At 30.8% G+C, this 17,958-nt stretch overlaps 1 protein-coding gene across 3 annotated transcripts in view; it reads left to right on the top strand.

Annotated features, from left to right (window-relative positions):
* Ncam2 (neural cell adhesion molecule 2) overlaps positions 1-17,958 on the top strand; it is a 402,352-nt gene that overhangs the window by 358,936 nt on the left and 25,458 nt on the right. The window contains exon 16 of one of the 3 annotated variants that reach the window (XM_041678552.1): positions 5,945-7,498. The exons of the other annotated variants lie outside the window; for them this stretch is intronic. Within the exon in view, the coding sequence (XP_041534486.1) occupies positions 5,945-6,051 (107 nt within the window). The 3' untranslated portion in view covers positions 6,052-7,498. Of the gene's footprint in view, positions 1-5,944; positions 7,499-17,958 lie in introns of those variants that run through there. 3 annotated transcript variants of the gene reach the window in all.

Raw genomic sequence — 17,958 nt, 5'->3', positions numbered from 1 at the left:
ACGGATAGAGGGAGTGAAATGAAGATGAGAATGACAGATGAAAAACCGCCTAAAAAAAAAACGTGGTGAGATGAGAAGAAACATTTGCAACGATGACTTATCTGCCAAGCAACTGGGAGCTTGTTTTCCAGTTCCACTTAGGTTTCTCTACAGCTGAAGACAAGCTCACCCATGCTTGACCCATATCAATGAGTAGGAAGAAAAATCATTGAGGCAAAAACAGTTTAAATGCAATTTTGCTAAGAACTAAAGCTGGAGATACTACAAGGGTCAAATGTATCAGGGAACTTTTAATCTGTTTTTAATACAAACCAATCAAGATATCTGATGATAATTATACATTGCAAATTGATATGCTGATAAAATTACCTAGTTATTAAAATTCTTCTCAAATATATTCTATGAAGACAACAAATCCAGGTCATATGCTAGTTCAAAAGGATATTCAGTTATCATCTTTTTGATATCATTATTTGGTTGAGGAATATATGTTTGTAATATATATTTATTCTTATATATTATATTATATTTGGAAATATCTCTATCTCTACACACACACACACACACATCATATATATATGATGAGAACAAAATTTTGATTCATAAAACCCTGGCTTATTTCACCTGTAACACAGCATCCTTAATAGGACACAATATTTTTCAATTAAGGAGAAAAAGTCACTTTGACTATATCACTTACCTTATAATTTCAAGGTGACATCAATGTGACAATTTTTAAACACTAGTACTTTCAGGTTGAAAGATATTTGATAAAATTAATTTTGAATTAAGTTATATTATGCAGATTATAAAGTTTAAAAGTAATTAAAATGTGGCAAAGTGTTGCTAATATTTACTATCAAGTACCACAGATCTTGTGTTTTTAAAATGTATAAGTTAGGCTTCTTCAGAAATACAATTTTTATTTTAGTATTATTTTTTATTCCCATCTCACCACATTATATTCTTAAGAGTTATCAAGTAAGTTATACTCATGTATGCATATGACTTTAAAGGTTAAATGACTGTCTCTTTTCAAGTGTAGTTGGTATATATATGCTTGAATATTAACCTTTGGAAATGAATGAAATGATTGATTTTCATAAGTAAAAGTGTTTGTATATAGTATGTCCTATCAATCTATTTGTCCTTATGAATTTGAAATACCAATAACATCTTCTACAGTTATAGTATGCTTGTGGCAATTATATACCTTGCATGTCTCTCAAAGGTGAATTAAATATGATCTCAAACTGAATCAGTGTAGCTGACCAAGGACTCGAAAGTACATCCCACTTCGAGAGTCCTCAGAATAGTTATATAGTCAAGTGAAATTATGGCGAATTTTTAGTCAAATATTGTGTTTAATTTCAAACAACAATGAAGATTTATATGAAGTGATAAATAAAAATTTTAATAGGTACAAATGCACAGTTACTTCAGTAAAGTTCTGGTGTCTTCAACATCCTTGTAGAGAGACAATAGTTGGCACTTTTTATGTATAAAACCTACAAGAAAGGAGCTTGAATTATCTCAATCAAAAATAGTGATAAATATTTAAGAAGATGAAAATGCAAATTTCCATCAGAGTATATTACATACGTGCATCACATTATCACAATGTACCCCATAATAGTTTTATTTATCAAAAAAGTTTCCCTATAAAATGTAGGATTAAATTATTAATAATTTAATAATCATAAAATATTTAAAAATAAAATATAGCTATGCTTTTTATTGTTGTGTTCATAGAATTGTAGACATAAATGGGTAAATAAGTAAATAAGTAACATATATGTCTGCAAACAGTACACAGATCAAGAATTAAAGTAACATACTCATTATAAAATTATTTTTTCTTTTAGTTTGTTAACTTTTTAATTTGACAGCTCATAGAAAACCAGAGATCGAAAGTGAAGAAAATTATGATTTTATTTTTTCATAATATGATTTGTATTGAAGTTGTACTTTTGGCAAGTACTGACAAGGATTCATCTGTGCAAACAGTGGAATCTTTAGCTGATCATACTTAATGCAGTAATTATTGCATTAGACAACAGGGAAAGAGCCCAAGAATGACATGTGCCTGTCAAACATGCTACCTTGACCACATTAACAAGGAAGCCCAAAATAGGATAATAAAATGGCTCCCCTAGAAGAAACTTTCCAAAAAGACTTGAAATAATTAACTTCTAGATATGTGTGTTTCATGTAAGACATCTTTGACAAAAGTAACTGTTTCCTTTCCTTTAGCAATTAGAAAAAAAAAGTACATTTAATAAGAATTTGTACATGTATGTCTCAAGAGAATTCTAGGAAGGGCATTGTATCTAAATGGTCCATAAAAGTCATAAAATTAAGTATCACACATCTTATAGGGAAAAAAGTAGTACGTAAGATGTATAGTCATTACACACTTTACATTCATCTGACTAAGTACATGTGATGAGACGTGAATTCTATAAAAAGGTCACAGAATGGAAAAAGGGAAAGAATCAACTGTAACCACACTGTGGGAGGAAACTCACAAGACCTATCTACTAGACTTAATTTAATAGACCAGATTACTGTTAGCTTCTTCGTAAGCTTATTTTCTCCAGTTGAATACTTTTGTAGGACAGATTCGTGTGCAGAATGGCAGCCACATGAAGTATGGAATGTCAAATTAATAATTAGATATGCCTATTACAGATGAGATGACTGTGACTCAAAAATTTGCATTCTGAGTCTATGAGAATTAACAGATGAATAAATTTTTCTTTTTTTTATTGATTTAATAGAGCTCTACATTTTTCTCTGCTTCTCTCACTGCCTCTCCCCTCCCCTTTAACCTTCTTCCATGGTCTCTATGCTCCCAATTTACTCTGGAGATCTTGTGTTCTACTACTTCCCATGTAGAACAGATAAATGAATTTTGTGAATGGGTAGAGACAATAGCACTCAAAATCATTATCTATATTCCACGAAAAAATTTTGTTTGTGATATTCTTCAAAATTTTCTCAGTTCTGCAAGTACTGGGTCAAGGTGTTTAAGGGATCCTTCTTGATTGCTGAAGTAAGAATCCCAAAACTATCAAGGACCAGGAACTGGGATATAAAAAGAAAATGTATTTACATCCATCATCTTTCTGATAATTAAGGTCTTACAGAGTCAATGGAATAAAATAATAGTGAGATCATGTAATTTAGGATTTTTTTCCTAGAGTTTAGGAACAAAGTGTTAAATGCTGCTGGGAAAAAATACATATATGTCACTGCACATCATTTTGCAAGAGTGATTAAGAGAGATTTTAGTAAGAAATGGGTCAAGGTTGTCATACATACCTGCAAGACTTCATTTACTTCTTTGTTAATAGTTACAAGAGCTTTTCTGCCAAGGTGGGTAGAAGAAGTGGAAATTATTAGAAAGATATTAAGATGGAGAAGACTGGATTGTTTCATATCTGATGTAATAAGGCCTACTAATAAGGTAGACAGAAACGGAATACTTGTCAAGCTCTCTTATAAAGTAGGAAATCTCCTACTTTCATTCTTTCTCTATTGTACAATGTACAAAAAGTCAATAATTCCAAGTAGAAAGAGTTTAAAAATTAACATAGTACAAAAATTCCATAAAGTATTTTACTTTGATATACTGATAGAATCCAGTGATTGACAAGTCTATTGTGCTACATGAAAGGCATGACTTATTAGACTAAGAATTGTGTAGTTAGTATAATGAGATAATCCTTAAATTGTGTTGACAAATAACTTTGAAACATTTAAATACATAACATTCAGCAGTGTTAAATTATATTTTTCAAAGTATTAAAAAATGACCTTCATTGATTTTAATCATAACTCTTATGATTTATATTTCCCGTATTAAATAAAGGAATAATTTGTGCTCATTATCTGAGATTTTATGAAAAAGATACTGGTAAATATAAATCCATTTTTTAAGACTGGGAAGATAAATAATTGAAGTATAAATTGATTAATTTTTTGTATAGATGATCTTATACAATATTCATCTATATACATATATTTTTGTCATAAAGTTTATTACTCATATGCATTTATACATAATTAATTTCCAAATAATGGGCTTCATATGAAGTTTAGATATGAATTTTATGAATACAATTTTATGCTGTAATAACCTGCTCTAATTATATTCATAAACAGCATATTCTTTTTTAAGTTCTTTTGAAGTATTTTTCTATCTGTTTATCTTCATAGACATTGAATTCCCCTCAAGCTCATGATTCTGATTTAAAATTAGTTTTACATTTATAATACACTTTATTTTGATTAAGGAAAATTGTATTATAAAAGACACATCTTTTGTTTATGGATAAATAGAATATACAAAATGAACTCATTGAGATTTCAAAAGCCAAATCCATTTTGATATATATATATATATATATAATTGAGTTTCAAATATATATATTATATATATATTATTGAGTTTCAAATATATTGTTATAAAATGATTAAAATGCTATATCTGAAATTTAAGACTGATAAAGTTGCTATGACTTATTTACTAGTAGAGTACTTTTAAACAATAAATATTAAACAATAAATATCAAACAATAAATTCCACTATATTTATGAATTGACAAGAATGTTATGTTCTAGAGAATTATCAGACATCAATATATATTTGTAAAATATTGCACAAATTATTTTAGCTCTAATATGTTTATTTTAACTTTTATTATATCTTTTTCAATTGCTCCTTTTTGCTTTTTGCTGCTCCTTTGTAATGAAAGCAGGTATGATTTTTGATTAACCATATTATCGGAGCACACAATTCCTTTTGTATATCATTAGAAGCTAATAATCGGGATATTCTATCAGATGAATACATGCAATGTACAAGTATGTTCTTTCAGTTTGGATAAGCCAAAAAACTTACATGAATCACTGCTAAGTAAGGCTTACCTGAAAGGTTTAATTTCTACAGTCAAGGACTTTAAGCATAATATTTCTAGTGAATTATCAGATAATATTTGTGTGATTTCTACTTGAATTCAAAGAAACAAAATCTTTTCAAGGATGGTTAAATAAATAAGAACAGATTAAGCAGCAATTACTTGAAAGGCAAATAAAAATGCTTTCCTATAATTCATGTTACCTTTAGAATAAAAAATAAGTAAGTTTAGAAAAATCATGAAATCATGGTCTAACAATGTAGAACTTAATTTTAGCTCTCTGTAATTTTCCATGGTGTCCAGATATTGACACTACAACCTGACAGTATTAACTTTTAGCACATAATGAAACACAAAATTGTAAATTATGGTCAAGATCATTAATTTCAAAACAATTTTGATATTGTTCAATAAGGCATAGAGAGTATGACAGTAGATAATTGACTGCACAAATTGATAATTTGTGGAAATTTATTTTCCTTACATCTGTGTCTTTCTTGCATTCACTTACGTTTTTTGGCAGTTAGTAATTTTTCAGGTTTTAATTATTGCTCTCAAATCTGTATGGTAATTAACCATAGTAGATTGTACTGTGGACTATAAGAGACTTATGTATACTGAAGTACTATGAATGCTGTAATTCACAGTGGGATATCATTGACTTCTTTTTTATCAGTATTTATGTTCAACATATAAACGTAAATAATTTCAATTTTTAAAAGAATGACAAAAATATTATCAGATTACCATGTTATAAACCTCATTGATAATTTTCATTACATAAACTTTTTGCAAGGAATGATTATTTTAAAAATATTTTCTATAAAATTTTATTCACTGTCTTGTGTCAGAGATTTTTCTAGGTAAATGTTAATAGATATGTGTACATGTTTCATTAATTTTTCTCTTTTTTCTTTCCTACCGTTGTTTTATTTCTTTTGTTTTATTTTCACATTTACAATTTTAATATTTTGTTACTTATTTTATTGTGTTCTATGTTCAAAAATATTTTCATCATGCAGATAATTGCTGTGAAGAGAATACAGGTGAAAATGGAGGCCAGTCATGGCAGCTGAACGTTCTTGGGTTTACTCTCATTATCACTATGAGTTTGTCTTGCTTGTTTTAATGTTATTGTCTTCTATGGTATTGCCTGAACAGAAATAAGAAGAGTAGCAACAGAATAATCAAATAGTATAACCAAAATTTTTGAAGTCCAATTTATGTTTTTAATAATTAGCCTCTTTCTGTCCTTACCAACATAAAAACATTCCAGAAATATTTATTCTCTCAACTTTTTTTAACAACAATATGCTTTAATGTAAAGCCTTCATTTCACAAAGTAAACATAGCTATAAATAGTGTCTGTTGTACATTGAACTTAAGCATTTTATATAACCAGTCCTTTTTTATTTAATTAGTAGCAAATATAATCAACATCCCTAGGTATTAAGCATGTAAAAATTGTGGTTTTATATAATTGTGAGTCACCTCTATTACTCTTTTAAACTGTTTAAAGAAAATTTCTGGTTTAACAAACATTTATAAGATTTTATAGTTTTTACCATTTATATAAAATACAAACTTGATATCCAGTTATACCAGATACATATATCTGTTATTTATTCTCTTTTCTTCGGTTTTGAGATAATATCTGAAGGAGCAAAAATGAACTATCTTCCTTTAAATCTGAATATCCAATTAATTATTTCTTAAGTGAAATTATCTTTCTACCATTGTCTGTAATAAATAACCTTAATATCATTATGGTGAAATGTTGCTCGATACAGTCAATTCACATTATATTTTAGCTGAAACCAAGTATTGCAGATGTGACAGCCTATGCAGTTACATATTGAATTTTTCTGAATGCCAGACAGTCACTGTCTTCAAAATAAGAAATGAATATAATAGGTAATACTTTCAAGGAGATGAAAATGAGATGCGAACAAGAACCTGCCGTATTCAAAATTTCAAAAGAAGTGCAATTTGAAGAAAGACATGAAAGGTATTAGTTTTTTTCCAGTTTCAGTTATTTGAAAACGACAAGAAGGTCTCTTTTGCTTTGAACCACATCTTAGTGATGTGCTTAGGCCTACTTAGGCCAATTAGGAAACACACACACACAAACACACACGTTTGCTTATGTATGCCATTTGTAGATAAACATAACAGTTTTTATTTGCTAAATCAACTAATTTTCAGTTTTTGAGATTCACCCACCAAAATTAAGCATTTGGCTTATCTGTAATTTCTCTGTGCTTTTGGGATACCCAAACACATTATTTATTATTGTTATTAAATATGATTTATTATGTGAGGTCCAACAAGATTAGATATGAATTAACAATCAGTTGTGTTTTAATTTATGATTTTAAATGTTTTTGCTTTCAACTATTGTTTTTGTCTTATAGCTGGCATAATAAACTAAAAATATGATCCATTCAAAGATAATTTTTTCCTTGTTGATGAAACATAGTAAAAACAAATCCAATTCATTTGATATGAAAATTGAGCTAATATTATAGAATTTTTTTAATTTTGGAAAAATAACATGAGCCATACTTCTTTTTTTATTTAAATTTAATATAAAATATACTTTTTTTCTTTCCTCCCAGCCTCCCATTTCCCTCCCTCACCTCCCACCCTTCTTCCCCTCCCCCCTCTCCTCTCCCCCACCCTCTCCAGTCCAAAGAGCAGTCAGGGTTCCCTGCCCTGTGGAAAGTCCAAGGTCCTCCCCTCTATGTCCATGTCTAGGAAGGTGAACATCCAAACTGGCTAGGCTCCCACAAAGCCAGAACATGAAGTAGGATCAAAACCCCGAGCCATTGTCCTTGGCTTCTCATCAGCCCTCATTGTTCGCCATGTTCAGAGAGTCCGGTTTTATCCCATGCTTTTTCAGTCATAGTCCAGCTGGCCATGGTGAGCTCCCAATAGATCAGCCCCCCTGTCTCAGTGGGTGGGTGCACCCCTTGTGGTCCTGACTTCCTTGCTCATGTTCTCCCTCCTTCTGCTCCTCATTGGGACCTTGGGAGCTCAGTCCAGTGCTCCAGTGTGGGCCTCTGTCTCTATCTCCATCCACCATACTTTCTTAATGATGTACTAATTGTGACTTTGCACTAAATTCCTTGGAATTCCCTTAAGAGTTGATACATTCATTACTGATCAGTAGAAAATATTGAGAATGAAGAAAATTAAAGCAACATTTCTAAACATGTTTTTTTTTATTCCTTAGTGCATAATTTAATCATTCAAATATGTTGAAAGATGTCAATTAACAAGAAAACGTTACAACTGATTTAACTTATCTTGAAATGGTTTTTGAAGCACGATGTATGTGCCTAGTCAGTTTTAATTGATTTGAAACTTATGTACCACAATTCATCATTATGAAGATTGATACAAAGAACACACAAGGTCAAAGTTACACAGATACACAACATATCATTTTGTAGCACTCAAAATAACCATTGTGTGCATTGGCGTTTTATATCATAGAATTGAAGAAACAAAATACTAAATAATGAAGTTATTATGTTGCCCCAAAGGACCATAGAAATCATATACTTAGCTGGGCGTTGGTGGCCCATGCCTTTAATTCCAGCACTTGGGAGGCAGAGGCAGGCGGATCTCTGTGAGTTCGAGGCCAGCCTGGTCTACAAGAGCTAGTTCCAGGGCAGGAACCAAAAGCTACGGAGAAACCCTGTCTCGAAAAATCCAGAAAAAAAAAAAAAGGAAATTATATACTTATTTATGCCTTGGTGAGATTCTTGTTGTTGGATTTTATCTTTTATTGTCCCAGCTTCAGTACAGTGTGAAAGCAAAAAACTTGCTTTTTTACCCTTTTTTCTACTTCAGATCAATTTTCCATCATCTGCAATATGATCAATGATAAATAAATCATAAAATATCATATTCTCCATAGTTGCTATCAACCATTTTTCTACTGTTTGTTTTTTAAATAAATTTAATTATTGAAGGTGTACATATACAAATGTGTGTATTGACATGAGTATAGTATATACTGTTATAGGTAATTAGAGAAATATTTGTCTCTAAATATGTGTATAATAACTCCCAGTGTGAAAGGTAGTTTTTAACCATTCTGTGATGGAGCTAAGTGAATTTGCTTATGCATGATTTTCTATGTAATCTGCATGTATATGCATGATATCAGGTTATCTTTTTATACATTGCAGAATGTCCATTTTCTCGTACCAATCCTGGCATAGTAACCCTAGAACTTAGTTTCAATGGACTCCCCCACAAATAAATTATTATTAATATTAAGTCAATGTGTGCTAGAAATAGATGCCTAGAAGACAGCAGTAGGTTCTTCCCTCAGACAAATTGGCATTACAAATCCTCTTCATTATAATTATGTGAATTTATATAACTAAGCATACTTTTATAAAATCCTTTGTTTCAAATGTTTTAAAGGTGCATGTGTGCATAACAACACCTAAAAAGTATGATTTTGAAAATTTGATGTTTTTATCTATTTTTTTAATTTTTCTAGTTTATCTAAGTACTTAAGAGTTTTACAGAACACATACTAACAAATTCAAAATATTAGATTAATATTTACAATGTGTTATCTATATAAGTATAATTCGTTTCAGTTCTACTTATTAATGACTAATCCTTTCACAGAATTTATTTTCTAATAGACTTAAAATATTCATATTTGTGTTTGAAATTATTTAGAAGAATGTATAAGACTTTACAATTATGTAATGAGGCTAAATGATAACTACCATTTATTCAAATATTATTCATTTAACATTACCCATGTATTTGGATTTATTTATACTTAAATCAATGTAATGCTTTTTTTTCAGTGGTTCCCCTATATTTTAATTTGCCCATTCTATTCATTCATCAAGCATATTGTACACAAAATTAGCCATGTACAATTAAATCAAGATGAATATATCTAGATACATAAACATTCACTTATATGATATTCTCACATTAAGAATACAAAAATAATTTTTAAATTAGAAATTCAAGATGGATAACATTATGCCAACACAAGAAAGTAATATTTTAATGTTATTTTCAAGGATAATTTTTAACATTATATATGAGAACATTTCAGAAAAAATATAAGGGTTACTGGTAAAGTAAAACCTTAAAAGTTTGAAAGTTGTTTTAAAAATGCAAAGTTGTTTAATTTTGTTGTGATGTTAGAAGCATTGAGAATTTTAGATAAATCATTTGTGGCAGTAACTATTGTCATGCATATTTCTCTGATATTATGATACAAATCAATAAATGCATAGACATATATAAAGATAGATGATATAAATAATTTGATTTTTACGTAATTTATAATGATTGTTTTTGTTGGTGTAGGTTGCTCTGGCTTTTTCCTATATCAGTTAAGTGAAATTAAGTAACCTTTTTCTTTTCAAAAACATATTTTTATTATATCACCATTTTAAAAATCAATTTACCCTTTCTGACATTTATTTTCTTTTGCTTAGAAATGAGTGAATGTCCTGAACTTTGTTTTCTGCTAATTATACATACAAATTGTGTACCTGCCCCAATAATTACAGAGAAATATATCATAAAATTTTGAGAGTACAACACATTTAATGGTTTGATCACATTTGTTTTTGTCAAGCAATTGAATATATAACAATTTTAAAAATAGCTTTTGAATTGATTTTTAAATTATTTTAAATTAAAAGACAATATCTATACCAATTATGTCATTAATAAATACATAGCTAATTTCACTTTCAGGAGATTTTACTAAAATAAAGTAAAAGTAGTATTTTAATGTTTTCATTATGTTAGTCTTTTCAGTACTGACAAAATCAGGCTAATATTCTATAATCAATATTTTAAAATTGTATTAATTTTTTTCACAGATGTCAAACTGTATGTTTAGTGTAAAGCTAAATTATATGTTCAATGATAAGACAATAATGACTTTTATGTCATTCTTTATGTTACAAAACTTAAATTTGTTACCTTGTCTAAGACGATGTACTGAATAAATTTAGTAATCATTTACTGAATCTCCTTAACTAAGAGTTACTAACTTCTAACCTTAAATTGTTTGCTAGATAATGTCACAGATAATGTAGATTATTTCATTAAACCAATCTATCCAAATGTGTTGAAATTGAAAAAAAACAGTATTGACAGGGTATAAATAAATATGTGTGCTCAATGTGTTATAAATGATCTTGTGGAACACAGACTTGTGACTGACATTCTTGGGACATTGGTATTTATTTTATCTCTTTGGAAGTACAGTTATGCATTAATCGACATATACCTAAGCTTCATTTTAAATGTGAACTAGAGTTGATTGTGATATATCTAGCTGTCAACAGTTTCCTAGTTTTGGATACTCAAAATGAATTAGTATATTCTTTATCACTTCATTCTAGAAAAGACAGTATACAGTTGAATAATTATAAAATGTAGAATCCTTTATATACGTTACTTGATTCATTTACATTCCATGCATGTACTTAATGGGCAATATTCACGCCTTGTCTTTCCAAGCAATGTAAACTAAAGCTACTTCTTTAAGCAAGATCCACAATTCAAACCTATTTATAAATATTTCTCTCATATTTTTACAATGGCTTTATGTATATTTTTTATGTTTGAAACAATTTTGATCATTTTAATTGCGTTTGCTTTCATCCCAGATTATTTTATTGGCAATATGTACGTGTTATAAATGTATTGTCCTTGGTATCATCACTTATTTAACACCCTCACATATTCCCAAGTGCTATGTGTAATCTTGTGCACGTGTTCCATAGTGTATTGAATGTCATTTTATTTTATGTATCTCCGTGTCTTCTCCATTGTTGTAATAAAGAAAACTGAGAAAAATCTTGGTTATATGTGTTTTCTTTATTACTGTTACAGCCTTTTTGTCCTTCTGTGTGTTTTCATTTTAAACTTGGTCAAATTCAATATCTCAACAATTTTAGTTGTTAGTGGCAAATGGGTTTTAGTGAATGTTTTCAATTTTGAGCTAACTGAAGTACAACTCTTAAAAATGTCTTCTTATAAAATAATTTAGAAAAGTACCCAACCTTGTTCCAATAAAACTTATTACTGAGTTCTCAGGAAATTAAACCACTCTTTGGATGCCTAAGTAGTCAGAAGAATTTTTGGTAAGACACACAGCAGTGCTTCATCTCTTGTCATTTCTTTAACACTACAATGATATTGAAAATGTTCAAAAATAAGTATCTAAATAAAAAAACTTTTACAATGAATAAATAAATTTCAATTTTCACTTCTATGTTAAAGTCACCATATGCTAAAGATTAAAATGTTATTTTTATTGGTTTTCAAAAACTGAACTGCACATATACAAAATATTGAATGGAAAATTATCCAAAATTTTGGAATTTAGGTCTGTACATATTATTTTTTATTGATTTTTATTGAGCTCTACAGTTTTCTTGGCTACCCCCCCTTCCTCTCCCCTCTCCTCTTCACCCCTCCCCCAAAACCCCATGCTCCCAATTTACTCAGGAGAGCTTGTCTTTTTCTACTTCCCATATAGATTAGACCTATGTAAGTCTTTCTTAGTGTCCTCATTGTTGTCTAAGTTCCCAACCATTTTTCATTGTCAATGTGATAGATCAGACTGTCTTCCACCTCTGTGGAAAGTGAACCCACACTTCCATCACACAGTCTACTTTACCTTAAAGATCACTCTTGCTGGTTGACATTTTGTGTTTATGGAAAAATGTGTTACTTACACCCACTGTCCTGTCACCAGAAAACAGGGTCATTGCATAAAAATCTATCTACCCTTTCCTTCTCCTCTTCCTCTGGAAAAATCTCTTCCAGTTCACTGTCTGCACAGATTTGCCATGTCTAGAAGGCCATCTACATAGAATTATGGCAGAGGCAGACCTAGGTTATTTTTTTCACCTATGTAGGATATCTTTAATGTGGTTTGGTTTGCTTCACATAAAATTTCATAGTAAGCCAAGATATTTCATTTTATAAATATACTTCAGTTTATCCAATCAGTTTTTGAAGGATGTCTTGGTTGCTTCTTACCTTCCTATATATGAGTAAATAGAAAATATTCACTTCTATACCTGATTAAAGATATACTAAGATACATTACATTATTAAAATTTCAAGTTCCATATGATTTTTTTTTGGTTTTTCGAGACAGGGTTTCTCCATATGATTTATAAGATATGTAATTTTATAATAAGATTGCCTAGTATATTATAAAATCAATAAAAACATTGATAGTGTAGAATTTAGTATTATAATGAATTAAGCGATTTGGAGTTTCTAAAAAAAAATTTCTCTGTCTTTTGGTTCTAAATCTTATACATTTGTTGAACATTTTTTGTTGTGTTATCGGATTTGCTTTGCCAGTATGTTATTGAATATTTTTTCATCTATGTTTATGAGGGAGGTTGGTTTGTAATTCTCTTTCTTTGTTGAGTCTTTGTGTGGTTAACTGTAACCTCATAAAAAGAATTTGACAATGTTCCTTCTGTTTCTATTATGTGGAACACTTTGAGCAGTATAGATCTTAGCTCTTTCTTGAAGTTCTGGTAAAATTCTACACTGAAATCATCTCACCCTGGGCTTTGTTTGTTTGTTTGGGAGCCTTTTGATGATGCGTTCAATTTCCTTACAGGTTAAAGGTCTTTTTAAAAATTTCACATGATCTTAATTTAATTTTGGTATGTATTATATCTATCCAGAAAATTTTTCATTTCTTTTACATTTTTCAGTTTTGTGGATTATAGGCTTTTTGTAATGTGACCCAATGATTCTCTGGATTTCTTCAGTATCTGTTCTCATATCCCCTTTTCATTTCTGATTGTGTTAATTGTGATGTTCTTTCTCTGTGTTTTGATTAGTTTGGATAAGGGTTTGGGAAGTCCAGTTGAAAAGTGAGAGGAGTGAGAATATGAGAAAAGGGGTCAAGTCCATTATGGTGACACCCACTGAAACAGTTCTCCTGAGCTAATGGGAGCTCACTAACTTCAGCTGGACAGGAAAGGAAGCAACATAGGACCAAACTGGACCCTCTGAATATGGGTGACAGTTGTATAGCTGGAGCAGACTGCAGGGCCTTTGGCAGTTGTACCAGGATTTATCCCGACTGTTTGTACTGGCTTTTTCAGAGCCCATGCTCTTTGGATATATATCTTGCTCAGCCTAAATATAGTAGATAGGTCCTTAGACCTTCCCCAAAGCAATCCATCTTCCTCTCTCTGATAAGTGGATGGGGGTTGGGGAGGGAAGGTAGAGGGAATGGAAGGATGAGAGGGAATGAGAACTGGGATTGGTAGGTAAAACAGAAAAAGATAGTTTTCTTTTTAATAAAATATAAATAAATATATAATTTTATACACTAGTTTTCGATTCTTAATAACATTGCTCTTTTATGTTTCTTTTCTGCATCTTAAATGCATATTAATTATACAAAATGAAGTTGATAAAAAGAGATACTGGAGTTAGGTTTCACAATTTGCACTGTGCTGATCAATTTGTACACATCTGGAGATTTATATTTGTTCATTTTTAGATTATGTGTATGAATACTTTGCCTACATATATGTATGTGTGCTCTTCGTGCTTGCAGTGGCCAGTAGAGCACATGAGATCACTTGGAACTTAAACTGTAGAAGATTATGTGCAGCCATATGGACACTGTGAGCTTGCTTGGGGTCCTTTCTAAGAGCAATACACACTCACAACCTTTGAACCATCTCCAAAGCCTCAGATATAGAGATATTTATTTTTCCTTGTATCAATGAAAACCTTCATTTTCTAATGGAAAAAAAGACAGCTATCATACAACCTAGATATATAACATCACATTTTAATAATATGCAAAGAGAATGGAACATGTAAAAATCAGTGTAAAAATATCACTCTATATAGATACTTTTAAGATATGTAATAATTTCTTCTGTGGTCTTTGTAAAAATTTAGAAGATCTTTCAATTAAATGGACACATATTCAACAAAATTACAAAATTTTGCTATTTGATATAGTTATCAGAATAGATTTTTGTACTGTAAGCTCTTGAGATATTCATAACATACTCAGTAACATTACACCAGCAAATGCTGTTTACTATTTGGAATTGATGCATTCATTGTTGTTTAAATGGCCATATTTTGTTCCATTCACCTTTAGTTATATTAAAATAACAATCCTAAGAATTTGACAGATTTCCATTAAAATTTCTAAGAATCCTGTATTAAAATTTTAAGTTCTGTGAGAAAGGTAGTTCTTTTCGAGATAAGCTATTACTAGTAGTTCAGATAGAACTCAAATTAAAATCTTCCTCCTGCTTCAGGTTTAAAAGTACAGATATAACATGCAGATGACATTGTGACCTACTAAGTTAATCGTGTTTTACATAGCATTTTTGAAAATAGATAAATACCAAACTTTAAGTTAGGTTGAACAAATATTTAAATGACATGGTTAATATGATGTGCCTGAAGAAATACTCAAAAGTATATCCTTAATCAAATATTATTCACAATACACACACAATATTTATTCATCAGTATAGATATGTGTACCATATCATTTCACAGAATTTGTCAGTTAATTTCAACAAACATTAATACATGAGGCTTTATGTCACATTCCCCATCTCCCACATGGAAAGATCAACCTGGGTATTCTCATGACAGCAAGGGTTGTAAAAATGCAGACGACATGGGAAAAGGGGAGTATGGATAGTGTTATAGCTAAGACTGCACATGCTCTCCTGCTTTATGGTAGTTCTTACCTCCCTAACTGGGTGTAATCAGTGGCTTCATAATATCATTTGAGAAAAGAACATTATTACAAAGCTTTGGTGACAGCAGGCATTGAAGGTTCATCACCTGTATTTTGATTAGCCTAGTTATTTGTGTATTCTAGTTCAAGGCCTAATATTTTAGACTTCACTATTGATAACTAAAAAAAAAAACAAAAAAACTTTCCCTACCACTTTAATAATCCCTTTTCTAATTGCTCCATATGTACTTGTAGGTGGGGTTTTTCTGTCCTGCAAGCCACTTTCCAAATAACAACACTGGGTTGTGATATTTATTACAAATGTTAAACAGATAACCCGTACTTATTACTACCTAACTCTTACATTTAAATTAACCAAGGAAAGAGAAGAGGGAGGAAAATGGAAGGAAGGAAACAGATAAATGAAATTTTAAAAAAAAAGAAAATATATATGGCATGATTTTTTAAATTTTTTTTTACTGATTTTTTTTATTGAGCTCTACATTTTTCTCTGCTCCCCTCCCTGCCTATCCCCTCCCCTTCAACCCCTCCCCCATGGTCCCCATGCTCAATCATAACACAAGGTATTACATACTGTATCAACACAACTTGAGCTAGTTAGCATTATAAGCAGTTTTATATCAGATTGATTTTAATTGAGGTGTACTTGAAAAGTTTTCAATAAATATTTCATCAGGAGAGTAAATATATTTTGTTCAAAATAATATATATTTTAATCAAAGGAATATCATGGACAGAATCAATTGTACAAGAAAGAACATAATAAATATTAAAATACAAATCAAGTGCTAGAAATATGGATCAGTGGTTTACATGGGTAGCTATTCTTTCAGAGGACCTGAGTTCTGTACCAGGTATCTACGTGGTGAGTCACAACTATCGTAACTCGAGCACCAAGGGATTTGATGCCATTTTCTAGCTTCACAGCATACCATACATGCAAATGGTGTACAGACATATATGCAGGCACAATACCTAGTCACATAAAATAAAACAGAAGTAAAAACTAATAGTAAATACTTTATAAGGCAAGCACATTCTTTAAAGTTGATTTTTTTCCTTTTTAGTAGTATTTGGTTATTTTCATATTGTTTTCTATTCATTATGTGACTTGATTGAAGTTCCCAAACAAAATAATAAAATAGAAATAAAAGTGTCAGTTTCACTAAAACTAAGCATGACAAATGTAATTAAAGATCTGAGGTACACTGAATTTACTTCTCCACCCAACTTATCAGGGAAGTAATTGAAAAGTGGTCCAGAGGAAGATATACACTAATTTCAATCATTGTGTTGTAGACAATTTTTTTTCAATTCACATGATGTTGGGACCAATTGAGTCCTGGCCTTCAGCTGCTCTTCCCTGTCTAGAGCCTTCTAATTGAAGTTACTAGAAGCTGTGCCTAGCCTAGAGGATCAGAGGATGGGATTGGCACCTCTTGGCCTTTGACTGCAGGGTATTTAAGCCTTCATGGTGCTATTAAAGGGGGCTTTTGTACCAGCGATTGAAGGTCCATGTGTCTGTCTGTCTCTGTGTGTGTTTCTTCAGCCTCCAGCCCCTTGCCCGAAGCTCACAAACTGGGTTCTAGCGCATAAAGTGCAGACGGGGGGCGCAGTGCGTGGCAGATAATGGATAATCTTTCAATGCATCTTCATTGTTGAAACATGCAATGATTTTTGGCCTCCTATTCAATGCAGTATAAAGCATCAACTGGACAGTGAAACTGCAGTTGTTCAGATATCTGTTTCAGATTAAAATTAATATGAATTACAATAGAATAGATTTATCCATTCAGGGCAGCTCATGAGCAAGCTGAATTCTGAATGACACACATACAATCATACTATTTACCAATAATACCAATGAGTGTAACTGTTTGAAAGTATTGGAAGTATTAGGGCGTGTGGCTATGATGCAGGAGTGAGTTACTAGGATAAACTTTCAGGTTCTAAATGCCCATGCCAGGGCAGTCTCTTCCTGGTGCCTGCAGATCAGGATGTAGAACTGTCAGCTACCTCTCTAGCACCTTGTCTGCCTGAAATCTCCTGTGCTCCCCACTATGATATTAAGACACTAAGCCTCTGAAACTGTGAGCAATTCTCCAAGTTAAATGAATTGCCTTTGTCATGGTGTCTTTTCACGACAAGATAATACAAATTAAGATAATGCCTGATCACAATTTATTATTATATAGTGTTGTCATTAAGATTTTTACACAATGTGTTTATTTCATACACTCTACT

This window comes from Microtus oregoni, unplaced genomic scaffold (genome assembly GCF_018167655.1).
Source record: "Microtus oregoni isolate MIOR12 unplaced genomic scaffold, Mior012 000030F_ref0000283, whole genome shotgun sequence".
Lineage (NCBI taxonomy): Eukaryota > Metazoa > Chordata > Mammalia > Rodentia > Cricetidae > Microtus > Microtus oregoni.
The sequence above is the reverse complement of the archived record's forward strand: the minus strand, read 5'-3'. Positions and strand labels throughout refer to the sequence as shown.